General features: G+C 36.2%; 4 protein-coding genes across 4 annotated transcripts; 3 read left to right on the top strand and 1 right to left on the bottom strand.

The window, feature by feature from the left end:
• Positions 1–28: 28 nt before the first annotated feature.
• LOC112500644 (polynucleotide 3'-phosphatase ZDP) lies at positions 29–11270 on the top strand. The gene is made up of 19 exons (XM_025104168.1): positions 29–363; positions 613–672; positions 2006–2059; positions 2520–2573; positions 3036–3239; positions 3751–3810; positions 5216–5269; positions 6416–6469; positions 6808–7011; positions 7533–7592; positions 8174–8227; positions 8840–8914; positions 9028–9084; positions 9192–9268; positions 10082–10163; positions 10257–10373; positions 10549–10670; positions 10885–10954; positions 11113–11270. The coding sequence occupies exons 1-19, from the start codon at positions 58–60 to the stop codon at positions 11158–11160; spliced, it is 1812 nt and encodes a 603-aa protein (XP_024959936.1). The 5' UTR covers positions 29–57; the 3' UTR covers positions 11161–11270.
• Positions 11271–12601: 1331 nt separating this feature from the next.
• On the bottom strand, positions 12602–14471 carry LOC112500965. Its single transcript, XM_025104590.1, has one exon. The coding sequence runs from the start codon at positions 14469–14471 to the stop codon at positions 12702–12704; it is 1770 nt and encodes a 589-aa protein (XP_024960358.1). The 3' UTR covers positions 12602–12701.
• A 400-nt stretch (positions 14472–14871) lies between these two features.
• Positions 14872–19608, top strand: LOC112500065 (rab3 GTPase-activating protein non-catalytic subunit). Its single transcript, XM_025103336.1, has 8 exons — positions 14872–15339; positions 15800–15937; positions 16713–16901; positions 17006–17067; positions 17850–18004; positions 18339–18487; positions 18919–19050; positions 19298–19608. The coding sequence occupies exons 1-8, from the start codon at positions 14989–14991 to the stop codon at positions 19466–19468; spliced, it is 1347 nt and encodes a 448-aa protein (XP_024959104.1). The 5' UTR covers positions 14872–14988; the 3' UTR covers positions 19469–19608.
• A 900-nt stretch (positions 19609–20508) lies between these two features.
• On the top strand, positions 20509–22519 carry LOC112500449 (peptide-N4-(N-acetyl-beta-glucosaminyl)asparagine amidase A). Its single transcript, XM_025103945.1, has one exon. The coding sequence runs from the start codon at positions 20509–20511 to the stop codon at positions 22321–22323; it is 1815 nt and encodes a 604-aa protein (XP_024959713.1). The 3' UTR covers positions 22324–22519.
• The last annotated feature ends 1896 nt before the right edge of the window (positions 22520–24415 follow it).

Below are 24415 nucleotides of genomic sequence, written 5' to 3'. Positions count from 1 at the left end.
AAACCCTGGAGTATCGGACTTCATTCATGTAGAAGTTGGATAAAGGTTCCTACTTATATGTTTCTAGTCTTTAATCCTCGAATTTCGTTCTTCTCGAGAAACCCTAGGTTCGTAGTATTTGATCTTTATGCAATGTCATCGTCTTCTTCATCGAAGATCGTTGCAGAGTATGCTAAGTCAGGTAAATCTTCATGCAAGAAATGTTCCCAGAAGATTGATTCCAAAGCTCTCAGATTAGGGTTGAAGATTCGGGATCCTCGAGGGTATGACAGCACTAAATGGCATCACTTGGACTGTTTCTTTTCTTTGGATTCAGTTCCGGTTTCTTACACCGAAACGATTGAAGGGTTTTCAGAACTGACGGTAAAGCTTAGCTCCATTCTATTCATTTGTTTAGCTTACTGATTTGAGTTTTCATTTGCTTAACTCAATTCAGTACTGTTAGCTTTAAGGTGTATAAAACGAAATTTACTTTCCCATTTGGCCATTTCCGAGTTTGTTTTTACACACTATCGGTGCATAATGGATAATAAGCTGACATGATTTGATCAAGTGCAAGAACATTATGTTTTCTTTGTTTTTGAGCTGCATATTCGTACTTTTTTCATTCAGGGAAGTGATCAAGATAAGTTGAAGCAGATGGTGAGTGAAGGAGATCAATCTTCTACAAAGGTACTTGCTGATTTAAGCTACTTGTAAGCTGTAACTAGACATAAGATGCTTTTTGGTATGAATTTGTATGATGGACAGGTTTTATATGCTTCATGGTCACTTCTGTGAGTTAAATATGGCTGCTATGTCTTAATAGATCATAAAAATAAAAAGCATTCATGTAAGCTTGGACTTTTTTAGTGTATGAATGGTTGGATAAGAAATCAGAAGCAGAACTTTGAATATTGTGTTATTTGTGTAGATATAGATATACATAGATATCTATGTATTGTGATTTCATGTCCATCTGTTAAATGTCACAATTACTGAATTACTTGAAGCACATCTAAGAAACCTTGTATCCGACCTGCATAACTAGAATACTGGAACAAGAGTATTTACACTGTCATACACATGAACTTAGTTGTCTTTATACGGTTTAATGTTCAACTGTTTCCCTCTAGAGTTGTACAAATTTGTATTAGCTGGTAGTTTCAAAGTTATTGGTAAACTGTTGATACACTTCACTTCAAATGGGGGCACTTCAAATGGCGGCAGTACTTCCTAGCGTACTAGCGGCAATACAGTACATAATGTGATCGTCCATTTGGTTTTGAACAGTAACAGAGTTTTCTTAATTGACGATCAGAACACATTGTTGGGCATCGTCCAGTTGGTACCTATTCACAAAGACTTATTTGCTAGCATGCCTGTGGAACATGGTTAAGGTGCTGAATCTTTTGGTTTTACGAATCGGCATGTAGAATTTTGGTTGCAGTTATTTCCAAGACAACAGTACATATTATGGGTGAAAGATTCATTTCCTGTTTGATTTACGTGTAACAAGTTAAGTATGCTGATTCAATGGTTTTAGCATGTAAATTGTAGTCAGAAGTCACATAGATACAGTAACATGATGGCAAAGTTTTGCTGCTCATGGTTTTTTCTCATAGATTGGTAACAATTTGTTATAACAATATCATCATTTTGGATTGTACATTTGTACCACCTCTTTTTACTTCTAAAATCTCCTCAGGATATCAATGGTGTGTGAGAATTATTATTCAACTGGCAACCAAAAAAGGGCCTTCAGCTTCTACTTGATATATCTTCATTTATTTTTACTCAACTGAGAAGCCTTTTCTTAACATTATACAGCTACAGGCAGTGCTGTAACAGTGATGTTATGCAATGTTGCACATTGTTCTTTTTCCTTTTCTTCCATATCATTCTTGTGGAGATCTTTGTTCATCTTGACATATCACCCTTCCTATGATGACATTTTATAGAAGCATATAGGATTACCATGGTTCGTGCATTGTAAGCTTACCTAATTGCTATTGCTCTAAAACAGAGAGAAGGAGACGTTGAGCTCGAGTCACAGCGAACGAGTTCAAAGAAACTAAAGGTAGAGATGTGTTATTTGTCTTATTGAAACTTCCATTGTTTTTCCACTGCATACATTTATAAAAGAATTTATCAGTAACATAATTGTATTCTCACAACCATACCAATTACATGAGTTCTGTGCAATTTTCATCAAAAATAACAAATTAGTTTAAAATTGAGGAAGTTCAGTGAACTAGATAAAGAAAGGGTCATTGTTTTGCAACAAAGGCGTAGACGATCAACCATTGAACATTTAGAGTTATGAGATCGCACCGCAATCAAATTGAAAGGATGTAATTGATATGATTGTGTGAATATAAGTATTTTCATTGATAAATCTTTACTATAAGGTACACAATTAAAAACCATGAAAGTGGAATGATTATTATGTCTATTTTGTCTTTTATGATATGTTTTTTACTTTCTCTATCTTGATGTAACTGATGACATACATGTGATTCTGCTTTGTTTTTTTATAGATGGATGAAGATGAGGAAGCTGGGCAAGCAAAAAAGAATGTAACGGATGAAAAGGTATAGTATTATGCCATCCAACTGGCTATAGATAGGACGGGTGCAGAAAGGGAAGTTTAGTGTATACACCGATTTTATCTTATTTAAAGGGTGAACTTTGGGAGCTTTTCAGAGAGGTATTTCTGGGTGGGGGTATGTAAAGGTGTGCCTTAACATATTCCGAGAAGAACATAAGAAAAGTTTAACTTGAGAGGCCTTAAGTTTTACACTGATTTATTACTTTACAGTGAAGCAGATTTGATAGATAATGAATTAATCTTGATGTAACTTTTTTTATGTAGTTGTTCTACCGAACTTAAACTTCCTCCCTGTAGATTGAGGCCTATTAACTTTCTTTATGCTCTTATTATCTTTAAATCTTCTGTTCCTCTTTACTTCTTTTGTGATAATGGTTTTCAAGCAACTTTTCAGTACAACATCTTTACTTCTTTTGCAATGTCTTCTTCCTCTACCTGTATCAAGATTGTTGCGGAGTATGCAAAGTCAGGAAGATCTTCATGCAAGAAATGCGCTGAGAAGATTGATTCTAAATCTCTAAGATTAGGATTCAGTAGTTGGGACCCTCGAGGATTTGAAAACACCAAATGGCATCACTTAGACTGCTTCTTCCCTCTAGATACAAACTTGCTTTCGGCAGAATCAATTGAAGGATTTTCAGAACTGAAGGTAAGGTCAATGGGGTTCAGTTTATCTTTGTAACCACTGATTTTACTTTTTCATTTAATCACTTTTTCACATAAGGTCAGTACTTTTTCAGTTTTAAAACTTATATATAACTATGTTCCATTACCATTTCACCGCTGTTATGTTACCACTTACCACCAGTAAAATTGTTCACAGAAGTATTTCCAAGAAGAAAGAAGGGACATTGGTTCAACCTATTTAGTTGGCAACCATTTTTCAGGGTTGAAGCTGAAACAAAAACAATATTTTTCTATACACGAAGTTATTTGTTTCTTTTGGTTTGCTTTTAGTTAACATGAAGTTATTTTCTGTCCAGAACCATATAATTCTTTAACTTTTAGTTAAGATAATCATTAACTCTGTACTTGGGAGGGTGACAGTCCTTGAGAGCATAGGTTTACGGCTGGTAACAAATTACCATATTATGAATAAAGTACACAAGTTTTATCCAAATACCTTATTTGATCATTCGTTCGAGTTGTATTCATTGCAGAGCAGCGATCAAGAAAAGTTGAAGAAACTAGTGACTGAAGGGGATCAATCTTCTAAGGAGGTACTGCCTACTATAAGCTACTTGTATAAACACACTGGATGGATTAATACACATTGTTAGGTGGTTTTCTTCGAGTTTATCCTTTCTTCTGCATTAGAAGTTGGATCTATCGCAAAGATGTTTGCTACTTAATACAGGGTTGGATGCAAAGTTTATGTTAAAATTATTTAAAATTAATTTTCCATTTGAGGATTTAAATGTTCAGCCTACGGGTATTCCCGTCGGAGTTTATTTTTTGTGTCTGATAATTTGAGGCTCCCAGATCCATGTTTACGTGTCCAGGCACGAAGCCAGGGACGGACCCAGAATTTTTTTTAAACGGTGGCACCATTTGACCATAAGAAAAAAAATATAGGAATTTTTTTTCAAACGGTGACAGCGTTTGACTATAAGAAACAAATATACGGAATTTTTTTCAAACGGTGGCACCGTTTGACTAAGAAAATGACACTAACATGATTCGGACTTGGGTGTGGGGTGGAATAAAAGCCTTGCAAACCAATTTTACCAAATAAAACTTGTTTTCATTGTAGTTTCAAAATACATACGGTGGCACACAACAAATTAATACGGTTGCACCGTTCACGAAACCTAAATTTTTTACCCTTCGGCGGAGAAACGATACGGTGGCACGTGCCACCCATGGCACCTATGTAGGTCCGTCTATGCTTGACAAAGCATAACTTTTGGGTGTCATATTGGACTAGACCCATTTGATTCAGTGAAGGGTGTACCTTTGCCCATCAGTTGCCATCACAAAGTGTGAGATTCATTGAAAATAGTTACAAGTCGACTTCTTGGCTATTTTGCATGAACTAGAAAATATTTTGTTAGCCCTTGGTTTAAATGTAATCTGAACCCAGTAAACATTTATTTTAATTAATGTAATTCATAAAAGGATAGATAAGATTAAAAATAGTCACCATAGGGGCTTCCCTCTTTATTTCATGCACCTGTCTTTTTTGTGTTAAGTGCTTGAGGTTAATTAAATGTTTGCGGTCAATATTTTGTTAATTGAGTATCAGTGTCTTATGCTGTTAATACAAACTGAATGTTGGTGATAAATAGATGTACATATTGAAGTAAATTGTTTGGTGATGATTCTTTAGTTGAATGTGATTCTATCTATATAGGAGTGTCAATGTAATTAGAGATGATGCTACTTATGCTTTAATGATTTTAATATTTTAAGGATATATGCCTTGCCTTACACCTTAAATATCACTGTCCATATCCGGACACTCTTGTAGATTTGATAGTATGAATATTATATTTTAAAGCTTGTTATTTCTTTCACAAACCATAAAGGCTTGACTTTTTGTTAAAATAAGTTTGTATGTAACATTATGCATGCACAAATGCCCTTCATGTGAAATTGGCTTGTTTTGGTTTGTGAGTTGTGCAGTCAAATGAAGATGGTGAAACTGAGCTGGAGGGACGAGATCAAAAGAGTGGAAAGGTATTGCGATGACTAATCAAATGAGTATAGACTGTAGGATAATTGCAGAGTGTAATTCTCATATATATTACCTCCTTGTCCTTGAAATATTCTGGTGCATGTATGTATTTTGTTGTAGTCTGACGCAATTCAACTTTGCTTCATCTGCCATACATCTACAAGAATACACATCTAAAATGAACTTTGCATATTGTCTGTCCTTTTACGTGTTAAGACATTCATAGTAGTTTATTTCAAATGATATTCATTGATTAGATGAACTTGGAACCTTAATGGCTATTGGCTACAAAAAAGGCCTCTTGTAGCAATTTGAAAAAAAAAAATGAACAAATCATTTTAGATTATGCATCCTTATCTCCTTGATCTTCTACCTTGTTTATCTTCATTTATTTTTTCACATGCTTTAGAAGCCTTTCTTTCAAACATAAAATATTAAATAGTACACCTTATCTTTAATGAGTGATGTTAATAGCAGAAGTGGAAACCTCATCTTCTGTTGTATCCTTCCCTAACTTTTTGTGATCTTTGTTCATTTTGTTCAACTTTGTTTGTTTTGTAATGGCATTGTGATACGGCCTTACGGGTATTTCCGACTTGTATGATATATACGGGCACATATTCTACCTAATATAAATTCTATAGTTTATGGTGCATAAACTTGCCAATGCTTGTCTAGTTCTCCTATCCATGTTAATTCGGTTTCTCCTCTTTCGTTTCTGAGTTTCAAATTTTTGATTTTCTTATACCCATCAAATTTCCATGTTTGTTCATTTGGATGTAGTGTATTAAGTATTTAACTACAATGTTTTTTAATTGCAGAACTTGGGTTGCTCTTTGTTTAGTCATCTTTCTAGCTCCTCTCTTCTCCTTTCCAAAGAGTTCCTTAATTATTTAAAGCAGGGATTTTAAAGATATAGTTTTAACTTTCCGTTTTAGACATCTTATTCACTTGATGAGGGCATGGGTTGTTTGATATGATTGTGAGAATAAGTATCGTCATTGATAAATCTTTATTGTAAGGTACACATTTGAAAAGACCATGAAAACGGAGTGATCTTTATGTCAATTTTGCCTTTGTGAGATGGTTTTTTACTTTTCATATCTTGAGGAAACTGATGACATTCATGTGATTCTGCTTTTTTGTAGACGGATGAAGATGAAGAAGCTGGGAAAGAAAAAGAGAACGTAAAGAATGAAAAGGTATATTATTATGCTACCCAACTGGCTATTGATAGGATGGGTGCAGAAAGGGAAGTTGGGGGTGGGGGTATGTAAAGTTGTTCGTTGACACATTCCAAGAAGAACCTAAAAAAAGCTTAACTTTCGAAGGGCTTAAGTTTTACACTGATTTATTACTTACAGTAAAGTTGTGCCACCGACCTGTGCTGTGGATTGACGTCTATTAGCTTCCTTCTATGCTTGTATTATCTTTAAATCTTCTGTTTCTCTTTTTTTTTTGTAATAATAGTTTTCAAGAAAATGTTTAGTACAACGGCTTAACTTCTTTTGCAATTTCTTCTTTCTCTTCTTGTATCAAGATTGTTGCAGAGTATGCGAAGTCAGGAAGATCTTTATGCAAGAAATGCGCTGAGAAGATCGATTCTAAATCCCTAAGATTGGGATTGACTAGTTGGGATCCTCGAGGATTTGAAAACACCAAATGGCATCACATAGACTGCTTCTTCCCTCTAGATTCAAACTTGCTTTCAGCAGAATCAATTGAAGGATTTTCAGAACTGAAGGTGAGGTCAATGGGGTTCAGTTTATCTTTTTAGCTACTGATTTTACTTTTCATTTAGTCACTTTTTCGCATAAGGTCAGTACTTTTTCAGTTTTAAAACTCATATAACTATGTTTGGTTACCATTTCACCGCTGTTGCATTACCACCATAAAACTTATTCACATAAGTCTCCCAAGAAGAAAGAAAGCACATTGGTTCAACCCTCTTAGTTGGCAGCCATTTTCTTAAAGTTGAAACTGAAACAAAACAAATATGTTTATACCTACAAAGTTATTTGTTTCTTTTGGTTTCCTTTTAGTTATAATGAATAATCTTATTGGTATTCTATTTTCTGTCCATAACCATATAATTCTTTAACCTTTAGTTAATATAACCAACCATGTACTTGGGAGGGTGACAGTTCTTTAAAGCGTAGGTTTATGGCTGGTAATTGAATACCACATTTTGAACAAAACCCAAAAAAGTTTTATCCAAAATCCAGCACCTTATTTGATCATTTGATTGAGTTGTATTCGATGCAGAGCAGCGATCAAGAAAAGTTGAAGAAACTGGTGACTGAAGGGGATCAATCTTCTAAGAAGGTACTGCATGCTATAAAGCTACTTGTATAAACTATGAACACGCTGGATGGAGTGATAATACACATTGTTAGATGGTGTTCTTCGAGTTTATCTTTTTTTATGCTTTAGAAGTTGGATCTATCGCAAAAATGTTTGCCACTTAATACAGGGTTGGATACAGAATGTCTATTGAAGTTATTTTAAAAGAATTTTGTTATTTGAATATTAGTTTCTTATGCTGTTAATCTAAACTCAAATTGTTGATAGATTAACGTAAATATTGAAGTACTTTTGGGGGTGTTGATTCTTTAGTTGAATGTTATTCTTTCTATACGAGTGTTGTTAACGTTAATTATAGATGACACTACTTATGATTCAGTGATTCTAATATTTGAAACATACATGCCTTGCCTTACACCTTAAATATCACTAAGAAGCAACACTGTCGATTTTATAATATGACTATTAGATTTTAAAGATTTTTAGTATCACAAACCGTAGAGGTATAACTTTTTGGTAAATACGATCTTGTATGCAACATTATGCATGCACAAATGCCGTTCATGTGATATTGACTTGTTTTGTTTTCTGAGTTGCGACAGTCGAATGAAGATGGTGAAACTGAGCTGGCGGCACAGGATCAAACGAGTGAAAAGGTATTGAGATGACTAATCGAACGAGTATAGACTATAGAATATTTGCAGAGTGTAATTCTCATATGCGCGTCATCTCCTTGAGCTTGAAATATTCCGAGGCATGTATGTACTTTGTTGTGGGTTCAAGTCATTCCGCTTCATTTGCCATACAAATACAACTTAAACCTTGTATTAGTTACAAACCATACACACAAGTGCATCTTTGTCATTTTGATTATTTTCCTTAAATATCTAATCCGGTTACCATATTTAATGGATATTTGCCACTAGTGGCGAAGAAGAATTTCAGCATAAAAAATGCCGGATTCTAGGTGACTTAGTGAATTCTAAGTGGGAGTAGACACTTGCCGACCTATCTTCTTTCTAAGATTGACCAGCATTAGAAATCGTATCTCACCGTATTCGTTCCATTTAACCATCTTTCTTGAAAATCTCGTTCCTTTTAAACCACACAAGCGATAATAACATCAAAGTGTATTATCATCCATGAATTCTTCCATTTTTCATGACTACTCGTCTTTCTTGCTCTTTTGTTCTCCTTTCCAAAGAGCTCTTTAATTATTTAAAACGGGGCATGTTAATGATATATAGTTTGAACTTTCGTTTTTTTAGATATCTAATTCACTTGACGCGCGCGTTGGATCAGAGATAGACTTTGCCGTTAGTGACATCAAGGACAATTACAAGGTAAGATCAGCCAGCAATTTTTACTCAATTCTACACTTTATATCGGTAATCATGTTCGTAAGTTTCATACTAATTTCATTTTCTTGTGAATTGTGATTATTTTCTTCTTTTAGGGTGCAACTTTACAGCCAAAGTGGAAGGCGTTCCGGACCATTGTATATCTTGAACGAGTGAGTTCTTTTAATTGATAAGATCATTATGATCAACGGGTCGATACCATGACAAGGATTGGCATTGACAGCACTTCTCACAATCAATCTTATAATATAATTTGTAGGATGATGGCCTCCAAGATTCAAGAAAAATTGCTGCCTTCGATTTTGATGGATGTCTTGCAAAAACATCTGTTCAAAGGTACTCCTAGTTTTAAACTCGCAAATGTCCATGATATGCCTACAAAATATAATCAATCTTTAGGTCTCAGCTTTTGAATTTACTTCTCTATGATGTATATTTTTAATATATATAGGGGCAGGTTCAAAAGAGAATGCTAATTATTTAAGAAAACAAGAAAAAGGTCGTTAATGTACAAAATCATATATGATTTACGTACAAAATCCTACATGATTCACGTACAAAATCCTACATGATTCACACACACACACACACACACACACATATATATATATATATATATATATACATATATTCACCTACAAAATCATACGGGTTCATAAGTCGTCCGCTTCCTTTTTTTTGACGTTAATGTAAATCACATGTGATTTTTTACATTAACGACCTTTTTCTTGTTTTCTTAAATAGTTAGCGTCCTCGTTTAAACCTTTCCCTCTCTCTCTCTCTCTATAGAGGGAGGGAGGTTCAAGGAAAACCCCCAAAAAAATGAAAAATTGAGGAACACTCTGGTAACCATTCATCTGGAGGGTATGCACATGTGCATACAAGTAACTGAAGCTGTTTTCTTGGTTTTTATGCACTTGTGCATTTTATACACATGTGCGTACCGGACAAATTGCTTACAAATTACTTGTATGCAGATGTGCATACCATCCAGATGAATATCACGGTATTCCTCAATTTTTCATTTTTTGGGAGTTTTCTAGGCAACGGTTCACAATAGTTATCTTTTCTTTGTGTATTATAATACCTCAAGGTCTCAGCCTTAGAATTTACTTCTGCATGATGTATATTTTGAATGTAAAATTACAGAGTAGGTGCAACCGCTTGGTCTCTTATGTATGCTTCAATACCAAAAAAGTTGCAGAGCTTGTACAACGATGGCTACAAACTGGTTTGCAACTTCTTCTTTTGCTTTGAGGTTTTAGAATGCTGATGTGGCATAGTGTCGACAACTGTGGTCTCTTTATGATGTCTTGTGTTGCAGGTTATCTTCACAAATGAATCAAATATTGAGCGGTGGAAGAACAAGCGACAGGTAGCAGTGGATTCTAAAATTGGGAGACTAAACAGTCTTATCAAGCTCGTGAACGTTCCAATTCAGGTGGTTGTCAATCTGTTGCTCCCTCCGCGTCCATAATGAAAAAGGCACACAGTTTTAGAAATATGCAATTATTAAACTTTGTAAGAAATTGAATGACAATATTACCCTTGATAACATAGAGACTAATGAATTTCCCGTATCATAATTAAGGGTAGAATTGAAAATGTGTATACAGGTGTTCATTGCTTGTGGTATAAGTAAAGGTAAAGAAGAGGACCCTTTTCGCAAACCGCAACCCGGAATGTGGCGCATAATGGAACAAGAATTCAACTCCGGAATTCCGATTGATATGGATCAGTATTGTCCTTTCTTGCATAACCTTTTCGGGTCCTTCCGTTAAATGACCTCCTGTCAGATTTTTCTTTAAATCCATGACCTTCTGACAGGTTTCAGACTGCTACTTTTGACCATGCATAAAAAAAGCCTAAAAACCTGTCAGAAGATCATGAATTTAAAAAACATCTGTCAGGAGGTCATTTAGCTTAAATAACCTCAATTGTATCTCTTATAGGTCCTTTTATGTTGGTGATGCTGCTGGAAGAATAGATGATCACAGTGATGCTGATAAGAAGTTTGCAGAGGTGAGATTCATTTATCCCCACAAATCGTTCGATTTTGTCTTTGTTTCTGTCGGTAAACAGTTTCATTTTGCGGGTCCCGTCTTCATTTCCGCTAGTCGTAATCGCATGCATATTCGTTTCTCGTAAAATTGAGAATTTACTGATGATTGTGGTTTCAGGCTATTGGATTGAAGTTTTACCTTCCTGAAGAATACTTTGATGCATGAAGATTATAGTTTTTTAGGATCGTAGCCTGTGATTTGCTTCCTGCTAAAAGTAGACATGTAATCTATGCAATCATCACTTTTAATGCATTTGTTTAATCATATACCTAATCAATATTATGGGGTTGTTTGTGATTGCTTATAAAAACAACTTATTGACTTATTCTGGTGTGACAGGTAATAAACATTTTTGAGTGTTTAGATAAACAACTTATACATGTGCTCGGTAATAAGCACTTTTGAGTGTTTAGATAAACAACTTATTCAATGATCATAATTGTTGTGTACGGTTGGAATCGAACCCTGGACAGATGAGATATTCTACTACATCTTTTAGGATCTCAACCATTATATCACAATCCTTGTGATTGGTATACTTGGGAATATGTTTGTTGGATTGGTAAAGTACAACTTCAAAAGTATAATAAAATAGTGATAAATTACCAAAATATCCCTTCATGATATTATAATAGTATTAATTCGCAACGGTCATATCAGTGATAGTGGTGTGAAATTTGATCACCGACATTCCAATTCTTTCAGATTTTATTGAATTCCAACGAACCTAAAACAGCCTAAAGATTATAACATATATAAACATCATAATATATACTATATTATAAAACATTTAACAAAAACTCTTAAAAACCATTTTTTATGCATGAAAATATTGTTTATTGATGCATATTACTTAAAATTCAAGATTATAAGTAAATTGCACGTAAGTATACCTTATTAAAGTTTCATTTTGAGTTCATGTAACTAACTGTAGATAAACATAGTTAAATAAAAGATAAAAATATCATTTTAAATATAAAAAATATAAAATATAATTAGAATGGTCATTGATTTATAACAAAATACTTAATTATTATCTTTATATAAAAATTATATTATCAAATCAAAAATTAAAAAATGAATTAAGAAATATATAATTTTTTTAAATAGTTAGTTTGATACTAATATTAATATTTTTTTTTCAATTTTTTATAATATCTTCATATTATATTTTATTCAAAAATAAAAGCAATATCGCTTTCTCAAAACCACATAAAACCGTATTATAACATCGACCAAGACAAAAAAATAAATAAAAAATAAAACATTAAAATCGAGATATATCTCCCCGCATTATGCAAATACCCTTCTAAGGGGCCGTTTACCAAACACTTACCCAATAAATATTTGCCAGTAAAATTTAACACTATTATTTACTTATCAGGTAAGATTTAGGTCCATCAAAACAATATCATATGCAACAATTTACCCGGTAAGCACTTACCATGGTAAGAGTCGTTGCCCCACTTACCGGATAAGACTCTTGGTCCTTGTCTCGCTTTTATCGGATTAGATTCTTGATCCTTACCGGTTCATCTAGTAAGGTGGTAATATGACTTGATGTTCATTTACCCAAATAAGCATTTGAAAACCGGCCCCTAAATACATAAACAATATAATTAAATTAAAACATGTATAACAAGATCACAATCACGGGATACTCCCATAAAATACACCATTCGCAAACTATTTCAAGATTTCAGATTTCATTTCTTCTTGTCGCCACCAATCTCGCCTTCTACGATCGCGTGTCTCGTTAACACGATCTCCTTCACTAGATTTTTATACCGAAAGGGTCTCACCGCGGCTCGTAAAAACTGGCCCGGTGGAATCCGACTCTTCTTGATCTTCTTCATCCGCGGACCGTACCCCAATTTCTCCCATTCCTCCGGACTTATCTTGGCTCGACCACGCAATTCACGATCATCGTTCTCGTTTTCTTCCTTCACCTTCCGTTCCTTCTCTTCCATCACCCGCGATTGCTTCTCATACAACTTTGTCGTCATTTGAACACTTCGCCTCGCCATTACCTCCATTTCTTCGTTTTTATTCACCGCCTTCTCGAACTCCCCTTCCCAATACTTCTCATCTTCTTCCAAACCCGACCCATCATCATCATCATCATCACCATCATCATCATCATCTTCGACCTCACTAAGCTCAGCATCCACCACTATATCATCTTCATCCTCATCATCATCATCGTCTTCAATCCAATCCAAAACTTCGGTTTTTGAACCACCATCATCGATCTCATCCGGGGCATCACAACCCAACTCCATATCTTCCAGCTTAGCTTTCCATTCTTTAGTATACGGATGAAGCAACTCAATCGGATGATTCCCGAGTACAAACTCCAAACACTTTGACTTCTTCTCATCGCTCGCTTTCTCAAACGCCTTAACCACATCATCCACAAAGGCTTTTGGGTTTACCCTCAAAATCTTGCATAACCCACCAAAATACGTACACATTTCCACCCCGCCATCATCGCTTTCTAACTCGCACATAAAATCTTGCTCACTTGCAGGATCAAGAAGCGGTACCATCGCCTTAAAGAACTCATCTTGGGGCTCGAATCGACATTGATAAACCGGTCTCTTTACGTATATAATATCGGGTCTCATCCATGCTGCACATTTCGTGATCAAAGATCTTGTTTGATTCCCAAGCCTACCCATTAGATTCCACTTATCTAACCTCTGTTTTCCAGATTCAACCACAACTTCACTAACAAGAGTCCATTGCTCCCATGGCAGCTCTGAAACTCGCCACTTCGGATGCCGAACGAACACCCAAAAGTATCGGAATCCAACGTTTCGATCCATTGATTCCATTCTCTGCCCGAAATCTTGACTCATTTCGAACTGTTCAATCTTTTCCCACTCTTCTTGATCCCTAACTTCACCAATCAAGGTCACGTTTTCGTCCGAAAACCGGCCACGAATCGGCTCTCCGAGAACCACACCACGCCACGAATACGGCCCAAATTCACCGTACTTGTACCAATCATATGGGTGTTTAAGATTTGGATCATCTTTCTCCATAAACTGAACCATTCGATCGTACCCCAAACCAATCATCTGCAACTCCTCTTCAGAGAAATTATTAGGGTAATTTCCATGAGGATTCTTGAGCCTATAAAAGAGGTTTTCGGCGAGCTTTTTGCTCTTCCGTCGAGCATTTCGCTTCGCTTCTCTACGTAACTCAGCATTCCCTTCGATACGGCCGGTGGAGGTTCCTCCTGGCTGTTTCTTGCTACGGCCGGCATATGATCGAACATCTGGTGTGCAAGACGCATTGTTTGGTTTTGGTTGAAACAAACACTTGAGTGATGAGATTTGAGGCGAGGAGTGAAATGGGATTAGGGTTTTGTAGAGTGGGTTCGAGAATTTGGTGGGTAGGGGATAAGGTTTTGTGAAGGTGGAGAAGTAGGGGTTTAGGGTTTTAAAGAAGGAAGGGTTGTGAGGAAGCATTTTGCAGACGGTGAAAGGGGAAGAGATAAGCTCCGGTTTTATGGAGTAAATAATATGACGTTTGTTTGGTATAAAATGATTAAGTTATCAAAAATAATTAATATTATAAAATAAAATATAATTATTTGATAAATATTTATAATAAATTAAAGTTTTTAATAGTTAAGGATAATCAAAATATAAAATTATTAAAAATCAGATTTTTTTTTATTAAATAACATTTATTTTTTAATGATTCAGAACTAAAATTATTAAAAAGTAAACAAACTTCAAAAACTTTACTTGTCGTTTCTCACCAATTTCAATTTCGTTTTTATTGTTTATAATTTATTTTTATTTTTGTATTTGGAGTAATTGTAAAACACGTGGACCGAAACAGTAAACAAATTCGTCAGCAAATCCATCCTCCTTCAAACAATCAAATCACCTTCTGTTGATTCCATCCTCGTCCTCACAGTTCGATCTCTTCCGTACAAAAGTAATTCAATGGCGGAACATTAAACAGAACAAGAACCCAATGGCTCCAAGAACCCACTTGACAGATCTCGGAAGCATAGCCAGCGTTGATCTGACCGAATTAGGCGCAGGCAAGGAAGGTTGGCTTGATAACCCTAATGTCCTCTGTGCTCTCGATACAAATTCTCTTGCCATCGCCAGCCGTTACTTCCTCCTTGTTCTTGAGTGGTCTACCGCCTCTGGTCTTGCTGGTTTTCGGGTCAAGATCCGACCCAATCTCTCCCCGATTGAGGCAGAATATATATCTGCTCTTGAGTGGTTTGTGTTCGATGATATTAGGGTTATTGCCATCGGAACATCTTGTGGGTACTTGTTGATTTACTCACTTGGAGGCGATCTTATTCACAAACAGGTATTCAATTACATTAACTCCACTCTGCATTTCTATTTTGAATATACTTGTGATATATGAATGCTTCTAGAATTGGGGGATAATTAGAATTATTTCAATTGAATTGCTATGAATTGAATGGTGTTAGTGTTAGATGCAACCAGATTCATGTACTTGAAATATCCCATCTCTGAAATCAACGATCAAAATTTCATCCCTTTTTGTTGAAATGGAGAATTTGACTATTGATGTAAATTTTTATGAACATGATATCTCTGAAATCAACGATCAAAATTTCATCCCTTTTTGGTGAGATGGAGAAATTGACTATTGATGTAAATTTTTATGAACATGAAAAGGTTTTAGAACAAAATATATGCTACTTTTTGCAGTAAATGAATTCATTGAAGTCTTGAATGATTGATGTTGAAATCTTGAAAAATATATGGCATTTTTTCATAGTTGTTTTGTGTTCTTGTAGCTTGTATATCCTGGACGGATTCTAAGGTTAAGAGTCCGTGGAACTAAACGGGATATTACAGAAGATACATCATCATTCGAGGAAGTGTGTGTAGTTATACCGGGCATAATTGCTCGTTTTGATGGATCCGACATTCAGGTATGTCATGTTATCTTTGAGGATTGATTGCAACATCTTTTAAGCTGCAGTTGGTGCGCAAATACCGGACGGGAAAAGACTGGACTAGACGGACGAGAGTGAGTTAGGCTGGTGAAAGAAGTTGTGTTAGGTTTTAGGGTTTTAATTTGACATGGGTAGTTTAGTAATTTACCAATCTTGTTCCATCTTCTCGATTTTTGTTCCACCTATTTTGGTGGGACATAAAAAATTGGGGAAATTGTCCAAATTATAGCCAAACAGGTATCCCCTCTTCACTTTATACCCACCTTTTCAAGAAATTGACCGAAATAGCAGGAGATTACGCAACTTGCGTAACCCAATTTTTCCTTATTATATTAAGGAAATTAGACATTAAGCAAGTTCCATAAGTGCTACTTGTGTAACGTCTACATGGCTTGTCTATAGCCATGCCACCTAGACATTACCCAAGTAGCACTTACGCAACTTGCTTAATGTCTAATTTTTCTGATTATTTTATCGGAAAAGTGGGTTATGCAAGTTGCGTAGTCTCTGGCTATTTTGGTCACAATGTTGGAAAGGTGGCTATAAAGTGAAGAGGGGAGGTTGATTGGCTATTTTGGACAATTTCCCTAAAAAATGCAGTTTTTGTTCCTCTCGGTTCTTGTCATGTCCTAGTCTAATGTCACATCAAACGTGGGACATCAAATTTTTGTACTTTCCCATCCTGTCCTGTTCTATGTACCAAATGCATTTTTGTCCCACTGTGGTGAAGTAAATTGTGGTTGGCATGCAGAGGGTATTGCAGCGATGGTATCAGGAAACTCAAAATCGGTTTTGGGATCAATCAGCAGATCGAGATTTAGAAGAATCTGAAAATTCTTACGCCCGTCTTCCTTACCAACTTTGGAACGTTAGTAAATATGGTTCATGTGTTGATGCTGCTGTAACTGGTGTCATGCCGCCTCCTCTTCTGGAACTACAGGTACAAATAAATAACTTTTCTTGCAAACATTTTATCGGATGACTTTTGGAGAGTTTCTGAAGGTATTCTGGTATTTGAATTCAGCTGCTTTTATTGTTGAGCAGTCAAGTGATCGCTACTATTGTGCTGTCACCATTGGAGTCGATGCTGCAATTTCAGCATTCAGGTTAGTAAATATCGTACGTTCTCAATGTATATGCTCGTTAATATTTCTTACTTTTTCTTTTTAGTGCTTAATACACCATATATTGGTCATTATGGAAATTGCCAAAATGGCCATTCCAGACCCCCTAATTCATTTTGTAGCCGCTTTTCTATTCAATTGACCAAAATAGCCAAGATTTCGCAAGTAGCACTTAAGCAACTTGCCAAATCTACTTTTTATGGATTTGATATTCGAAAGTAACATTTTAGCAAGTTGCGTAAGGGACACTTCCATGTCAGCATTTTGCAAGTAGCACTTTAGTAACTTGTGAAAGTGTTAGTTCATGAATATTGAATTCATAAAAAGTAGATTTCACAAGTTGCTGAATTTTTACTTGCGAAATTTTGGCTATTTCGTCAATTGAGTAGAAAAGCGGCTATAAAGTGAATTTTGGGGGGGGGGGGTTCCAGAATGGCTATTTTGGACAATTTACTTGGTCTTTATTCATTCTATCTGTTTGCGCAACTTTTGCATAAGCGGGGCCCGGGGGTCTTCACGTAAACAACCGCTCTACCCTTTTGGGATAGATTTCAGATCTGCATACATTTCAACCCTAAATCCTACTTTCAAATTGGGATTTACAGCGTCAGTTTGGTTTGGTTAAGTTAGTAAGCGTCGGTTTTTTTATACAACACCTTCATAAATGATCTCTACATAGGAGTATCTTTATGTACTTGTTCATGATGATGGTTTAAATAGATCAATTTTGTTGGAATGATTTACTAGCTTTGTTTTCCCTGAAGGCTTTCTGAAGACCGAAGCAGGTCCTTTGTGGGAGCCATTATGTCGAAGGTTTTTCCTGCAACATTTTCAACCATCGCTTCTTTCTCCAAATTGCTATGGAGGAGCAACCAACCCACAAAAAAGCCAGAACCAAAGCCACAACCATTTGCACGAGGTGAGGTTTATTCTAACATTTCACACGCAGGTTTGTATGGCAGTTGAAAATTTCATCCCTCCCCGTCAAGCAAATTAGTTTTTAGGACCTGCGTTTTTATGCGTCCTTTGGATAAATGACCTTAAATAAGTTTTCAATTAGAAGCATGACCTTCTAAATTTTTTTAGCTCAATGACTATCATCTGATCTGCTCCTGGTTCATGATCCCGTGAAAGCTTAGAACTATGTTAGTGTGTAATTATGTAAAACGAGCTTCTTAAGGTCATTGAGCTAAACAGCCCTCCTGTAAAAGTTGTCGGTATAGCTGATATTGTGGTGTGGCAATCTCGTACAGCTTTGCCTCTGACGTGTTTGAAAGATCACCCAAGAAAGGGAGAGAAGTTAACCTTATCGCCTAGCGGGACTTTGGCTGCAATAACGGATTCACTTGGTCGTATCATGCTCTTGGACACTCGAGCCCTTGTGGTCGTACGCTTATGGAAGGTATTCCTTAACACATAAAGTACACTCTTGTAATTTGTTCTTTTTAAATATATATATATTCCCATTAAATGTCCACATTTCTATTTATATTAATTTCTAAAATAGATAACCAAGTTCTCAAATCTACCCTTTGTTAATGCACACATGTTTAACAATGGTAGAGAGAGATTAATCGAGGTAAAGTTGTCATTTAGTTAACTAAAAAGTGTAATAAGTATGCATGTCTAAAACTGTGTGCCTTTTCTATCGCGGACACTTGTTTTGAGACGGAGGAAGTAATATTTTTATTACAGAAAATACTCACAGCCACTTCTCAACTTTGGTGAGGTTTGAACCCCTTGACCACCTAGGAGGTTGGACTCTACTGGTAACCCAGGTACCACACAACTCGTTTATGTGTTCTTTTGAGATGAAAAACTCTTCTCTTTCAGGGGTATCGAGATGCTAGCTGCCTTTTTGTGGAAAGACTTGTAAATAAAGACACTGCAGGAGCTCATGAACACGTGAAGAACGATTATTCCTTATGTCTGGCCATTCATGCCCCTCGAAAGGGCATCGTTGAGGTAACTTCTTAAACGCCATTCTCCAATCTCATGTGGTCGTTAGTGTTACAAATACCGAGGCATAAAGTTCACAGATTTTATGCCTCATAAGTGGACGGATTTACCAAAGGGTCATTATCCCCGCAGTATGTAGGTTACCAGTAGATCCCAACCTTGTTGGAGGTCATGGGTTCAAATCTCACAAAAGGTGAAGAGAGTGTGTGTGAGTTTTGTCGTATGTAATATATACTGAAAAAGAACTTGACAGATATGGCAGATGAGGACGGGACCGAGGATTCTGACCGTCCCATGCCCGAAAGGAAGCAAAATACTGCAACCGACGTACAGATTTGGATCGACGGATGGTTCATCGTCGTATAAACCGTTGGAAGTTTTCTTTCTGAATGGAGATTCTGGTCAACTTTCAAGACTAAACTAAACTGATGGATGTGGGTTTTCTTTCATTTGCATAGAGGTGAAATGTTGATGTAAACATGAATCTAACCTTCATCTGCCATTTTAGCAATTGGAAGGAAGAACATAAAAGTGTTCCAAAATCCAAATATGCACTTTTTGACTCTCTTCAGGTTTTTTTACATATAATAGACCATGGCAATGGATTTTAGGGGTCTGTTTGAAAACAATCTGTTATTGCATCTGTAATTGCTTCTGGTTTAGGTGGCTTGGTTAACAATGCCCGCCCATTCTGTCTCGCCCGCTTGAGCGACCCATGAATTCTTCAGAGCGAGCCGGCAGGCCGGGCGTACGAGAACCGTCGAAGAAGTGCCTCAACGCGCCGCAGCCAAATAAGGTTGCGAAACCAGGACAATTGAGCGAAATTGCCCTTCTACTAGGGGTAATTCTCAAAATGACCAAAATACATAGATGTGAGAACATAACCCAAGTTTTAATTTTTAAATTTGTACAAAATGACCATCCAAATTGTCGAAGGAATTCACCATTGACGAAACGACACGTGTCAACCTGTCACTAAAATAGAACGAACTGGGTTTCGCCATACGATCTAACATTATGTATGACAAACGTTATGGTTAAAGAAAGTTTTTAGCAAAGGTCGTCTAAAAAATGACCATTTCCTTAGACTTTTCCCTTAGTTTTATAGGTCATAAAGATGTATATAACAAGTTTTAGAAAGTCCAAGAAGTTGTTTAACATGTTTTGGAATGTTTAAAGACTTATTTGTTCCAAAAAATTATCCAAAGACTTAATCATTCCAAAAACTAAAGTCCATTGAGTTTTTTTAGACCTTTCTCATTGTATTTTGGTAATTTGTGCTATTTTCTCTAAAATCATTTATAAGAATAAATATACAATGAAACTTGATTTCATCCAACTGTTTTTTCCCTCTTAAATCTTTGACACTACACTCCAACCCTAATACATTGTTTTTCCCCCTTTCCATCTCTACAAGAACTAACAGATCTCACACTTTCTCCAACCACCATCTTCACCATTCTCATGGCTTCCATCGTCTTCTTCCTCCTCCTCTCTTTCTCTCTACTCTCCGCCGGCAAACCCCTTCCCAAATCCACAATTTTCCGGCCACGCCTCACCTCTGATCCCACCACCACTAATGACATCTCACCCACCACTTACTTTGAAGTAACAAAACCTATCCAACTCCCAAACACAAAACCCTACTCAAAACTTGTTTTACAGCATGATTTTGGATACACTTATGGGAGTCCACCAGTTCTCGCAGAATATACCCCACCGGCGAATTACCCATCAAATGATTTTGCCAAAATTGTTCTTGAATGGACAGCTACTTGTAAAGGTCGCCAATTCGATCGGATTTTTGGGGTTTGGCTCGGCGGTGTTGAGCTGCTCAGGAGCTGCACAGCTGAGCCGAGAGCCACTGGGATTGTTTGGACTGTCAAGAAAGACATTACTAGGTATCATTCTTTGCTTATGAACAAGCAAACACTTGCTGTTTATTTGGGAAACATTGTTGATGATACTTACACTGGGGTTTACCATGTGAATGTTACTGTTCATTTTTATCCTGCTGAGAAGAAAATGAAAATGCCGGTTAATTCAGATCATTTACATAATCAATGGGCTGATTTGATTATACCCATTTCAAGGAGCTTGCCTTTAGACGATGGGTTGTGGTTCGAAATTGAGAATTCCACTGATGTAAAGTCAAAGAAGTTTGTGATTCCTCAAAATGCATATAGGGCTCTTCTTGAAGTTTACGTATCGTTTCATGAAAATGATGAGTTTTGGCCTACGAATGTGCCTAATGAGTACATTTCTGCTAATAATTTGACGGGTTTTCCTGGTAATGGACCATTTAGGGAGGTGGGGGTAAGTTTGGATGGTAATGTAGTTGGTGCAATTTGGCCTTTTACGGTAGTTTATACAGGAGGTGTTAATCCTTTATTGTGGAGACCGATTACTGGCATTGGGTCGTTTGATCTCCCTTCGTATGATATCGAGATCACCCCATTTCTTGGATCGATTTTAGATGGTGAATCCCATGATTTTGCTTTTAGGGTAAGAAATGCTTTGAATGTTTGGTACATAGATGCAAATTTACATGTGTGGTTGGATGGAAAGAGTGAGAAGACAAATGGGAAGTTTTTGATGCAGAAGATTTCTCCTCTTCATGTTTCTTTGGAATCTAATTTTACGGGTTTGAATGGAACTTTCGTTACTAAGGTTAACAGGTCCATAAAGTCAAGTGGGTGGGTACAATCTTCGTTTGGGAAGATAGTAACTGAATCAACTCAAGAATTTGATTATAGTAATTTCATGGTGATGAGGAAAGATGGGGATTCACAAATTGTTAATCAGATGATTAATTTTAATGACAGTGTGTATGCCAAGATGCCATCTTCCGTTCTTTCCAAGAAATCTTTAAAATCATTTTCCTTTTACATATTCTCGGATACAGTGGAGAAAGGAAAGGGAAGTTATTCTGAGATAGCAAATATTACATTGGGTTTCAATGAGAAAAAGATCGATGATTTAGGTTCTAAATCTTCATCCAGCGTTCTTGAAAACTTACAAAATGGTCAGGGATCGATGCTTGTGAAGGGAAACTTAGTGGTTAGTGGTTTGGGGAGTACACAACAGATGTACAATTATGGTGATGATAAATTCTGTTACTTTAGGGACATAAGCAGCTCAAACTACACAATTATATATGACAAAGAAGGCAGTACGTGCAGTAAAAGGAAAAAATCAAGATTCGATTTTGCAATGGGTAAACGCTGGCCTTTCCCTGCTCGAAGAGCTTTAAAAGCATCTGATCGTCATGCAATGTAAAGGGTCTCATCAAGATTCAACTTTGCTATCTTTTCATGCTTTATGGAAGCGGGTTATCCTAAGTGTTTGGATTTATTTGTATTTTTCTTCTTCTTGATGTGACTGTATCATTGTCTTCGAAACATGTTCTGCATGAATTAGATTTATGAGCATTTTGTTTATAATTTCATGGGTAATGGAATATGGGTTGCAGCTTTATCTTGGAGTTGGTTACAGTATAAAGAAACGAATATTGGCAATACGGTTATGTTCCTTGTTGCAACAATTATATAACTTTCTGACCATGGTTTTGCAGGTTTCATAGATGTGGAATGGATGCTGTCACTTTCTTTCCATCATTCATATATAACCTGCAGATTACTAAAGCTCCATCCTCGGATTTGGAAGTTTTCTTTACGAACGGCAGTCCTGGTCAGTTTATTACTTCAAACACTTATAAAAATAGATCTTTTAGTAGTTGGTTGTTCTATTTTTTACGAATTGAAAATATGGTTATGCGACTTCAAACACAAGATTGGCTTTGTTTTCTCTATAAAAGGAAAAAGTGTAATCTGCATTAGGATAACAATAAACATCATTTCTATGTTTTCCCATAGAGATAACAATAAACATCATTCCCCTCTCTCTCTGTTTCCATCTTCTCAAGAGCTTCTCCCATGTCTCAACTCTATTATAAGAATGATAACGGAATAATCGATACAACAAACTAAATCAAAGGATTAAGCTATTTGATTATTGAATTAAAAAGATTGGGATGACAAAATCAAAAGGAAGCCAATGAACGGCCTTTCCTCCTGCCCAAGCTTTCACATCCGAATACTATCTATTCAAAAATATAATTCTTGCCTGACTTCTTATCCTAATAGGATTCGTATTTAAAGTATTCATATTTAGAATTGGGCTTGGGCTAGTGGTCAAGTGGGCCGTTCCTTATCTAGTAAACCTCCTATGCGTACGTATAAGAGAAGGGTTAATTAGGGGGAATCCTTTTTTTTGTTAGTAGTTGGTGGGTAAACCTCCTATACGTACTTATAGATTTTGTAAAAGGTATAGCTTTGTTTTTCATAGTCAAATGGTGTCCTCATTTGGAAAATTTCTAGGTCCATCTCTACTGCAACCACCTAAAAGCAAGTAGAGCAGATTTTTTTTTGGAGAAACCTTCAAAATATTGGGCATTATTGTAGATAACGACTCAATATCGAGTTCAACATCCATTTCTAGGGATTTTGGAGGAGAAAATTTATGGGCAAGTACATTTATATTGAATATAGTAATGAGCACAATGTTTATCATAACTATGTTATTTCAAATAGATCTAAACTGTCATTGTGTGTTTTCTTGGTCTTTTTCTCAATTATTTTGGTTCTCTATTTTTTTTGGGTTTTCTGAGATCTTTCTGCTTTGATAAACTTAGGTTGAAGACGATGCTCGATAGATGTTCAATTAATGAAACTGCTTGATGCTGATCAGTGATGCTTGATACAGAGTCAAAGCAATACAATATTCTTGAAAATTGCATACTTGACCGATGGAAATGTATGTTCTTTTTTACGAATATTGAAACTACAAATTTTAGGAATTAGGAACAATCCTAGATGGGAAACCTGTAAAATTGTTGCATGAACATAAAAGCAAACCATACGTGCCCGTTATATTCCACTCGAAAATAACATCTAGGGGTAGGAATAAGTAGACCTTACTTCTATCTCAAGGGGTTGAGAGGTTGTTTCCATGAAGGCCCCCAACGTATGAGAAAATTAGTGAAAAAGTTCTATGAATTTTTTTTTGGTAAGGAGAGTAAGCGAAGATGTTCACTCTTAGAAAACTACATCTATGGCACACTTGACTACTCTTTCTCTACCACTCCCTCCAAGAAATGTCCTCGGAAATATCTAAGGTTGTCATGCCAACCTCAACTGCTCATCTCATGTCTTCCTCAACTTGCCCTTTCTCACCCCCTCGACGATAACACTCTTGACCCTCCTCGCCAGCACCATTATTTGTCTCCTACTAACGTGCCCAATTCATCACAATCTTTCCTCTCTCAATCTATATATGAGAGGTGCAACTCCAAACTCGGTCCGAAAGACCT

This window comes from Cynara cardunculus (assembly GCF_001531365.2).
Source record: "Cynara cardunculus var. scolymus isolate 2C chromosome LG 17, CcrdV1, whole genome shotgun sequence".
NCBI lineage: Eukaryota > Viridiplantae > Streptophyta > Magnoliopsida > Asterales > Asteraceae > Cynara > Cynara cardunculus.
The sequence above is the reverse complement of the archived record's forward strand: the minus strand, read 5'-3'. Positions and strand labels throughout refer to the sequence as shown.

What these genes read in the sequence shown, in the direction of transcription:
- LOC112500644 (XM_025104168.1), top strand. Translation starts at nt 58, where the DNA reads ATGTTTCTAGTCTTTAATCCTCGAATTTCGTTCTTCTCGAGAAACCCT. An exon ending in AAGGGTTTTCAGAACTGACG is followed by an intron (nt 364 to 612) that starts GTAAAGCTTAGC and finishes TTTTTCATTCAG; the next exon opens with GGAAGTGATCAAGATAAGTT. An exon ending in AGGATCAAACGAGTGAAAAG is followed by an intron (nt 8,228 to 8,839) that starts GTATTGAGATGA and finishes TCGTTTTTTTAG; the next exon opens with ATATCTAATTCACTTGACGC.
- LOC112500965 (XM_025104590.1), bottom strand. Translation starts at nt 14,471, where the DNA reads ATGCTTCCTCACAACCCTTCCTTCTTTAAAACCCTAAACCCCTACTTC.
- LOC112500065 (XM_025103336.1), top strand. Translation starts at nt 14,989, where the DNA reads ATGGCTCCAAGAACCCACTTGACAGATCTCGGAAGCATAGCCAGCGTT. An exon ending in GCTGCAATTTCAGCATTCAG is followed by an intron (nt 17,068 to 17,849) that starts GTTAGTAAATAT and finishes TTTTCCCTGAAG; the next exon opens with GCTTTCTGAAGACCGAAGCA. An exon ending in CTCGAAAGGGCATCGTTGAG is followed by an intron (nt 19,051 to 19,297) that starts GTAACTTCTTAA and finishes AGAACTTGACAG; the next exon opens with ATATGGCAGATGAGGACGGG.
- LOC112500449 (XM_025103945.1), top strand. Translation starts at nt 20,509, where the DNA reads ATGGCTTCCATCGTCTTCTTCCTCCTCCTCTCTTTCTCTCTACTCTCC.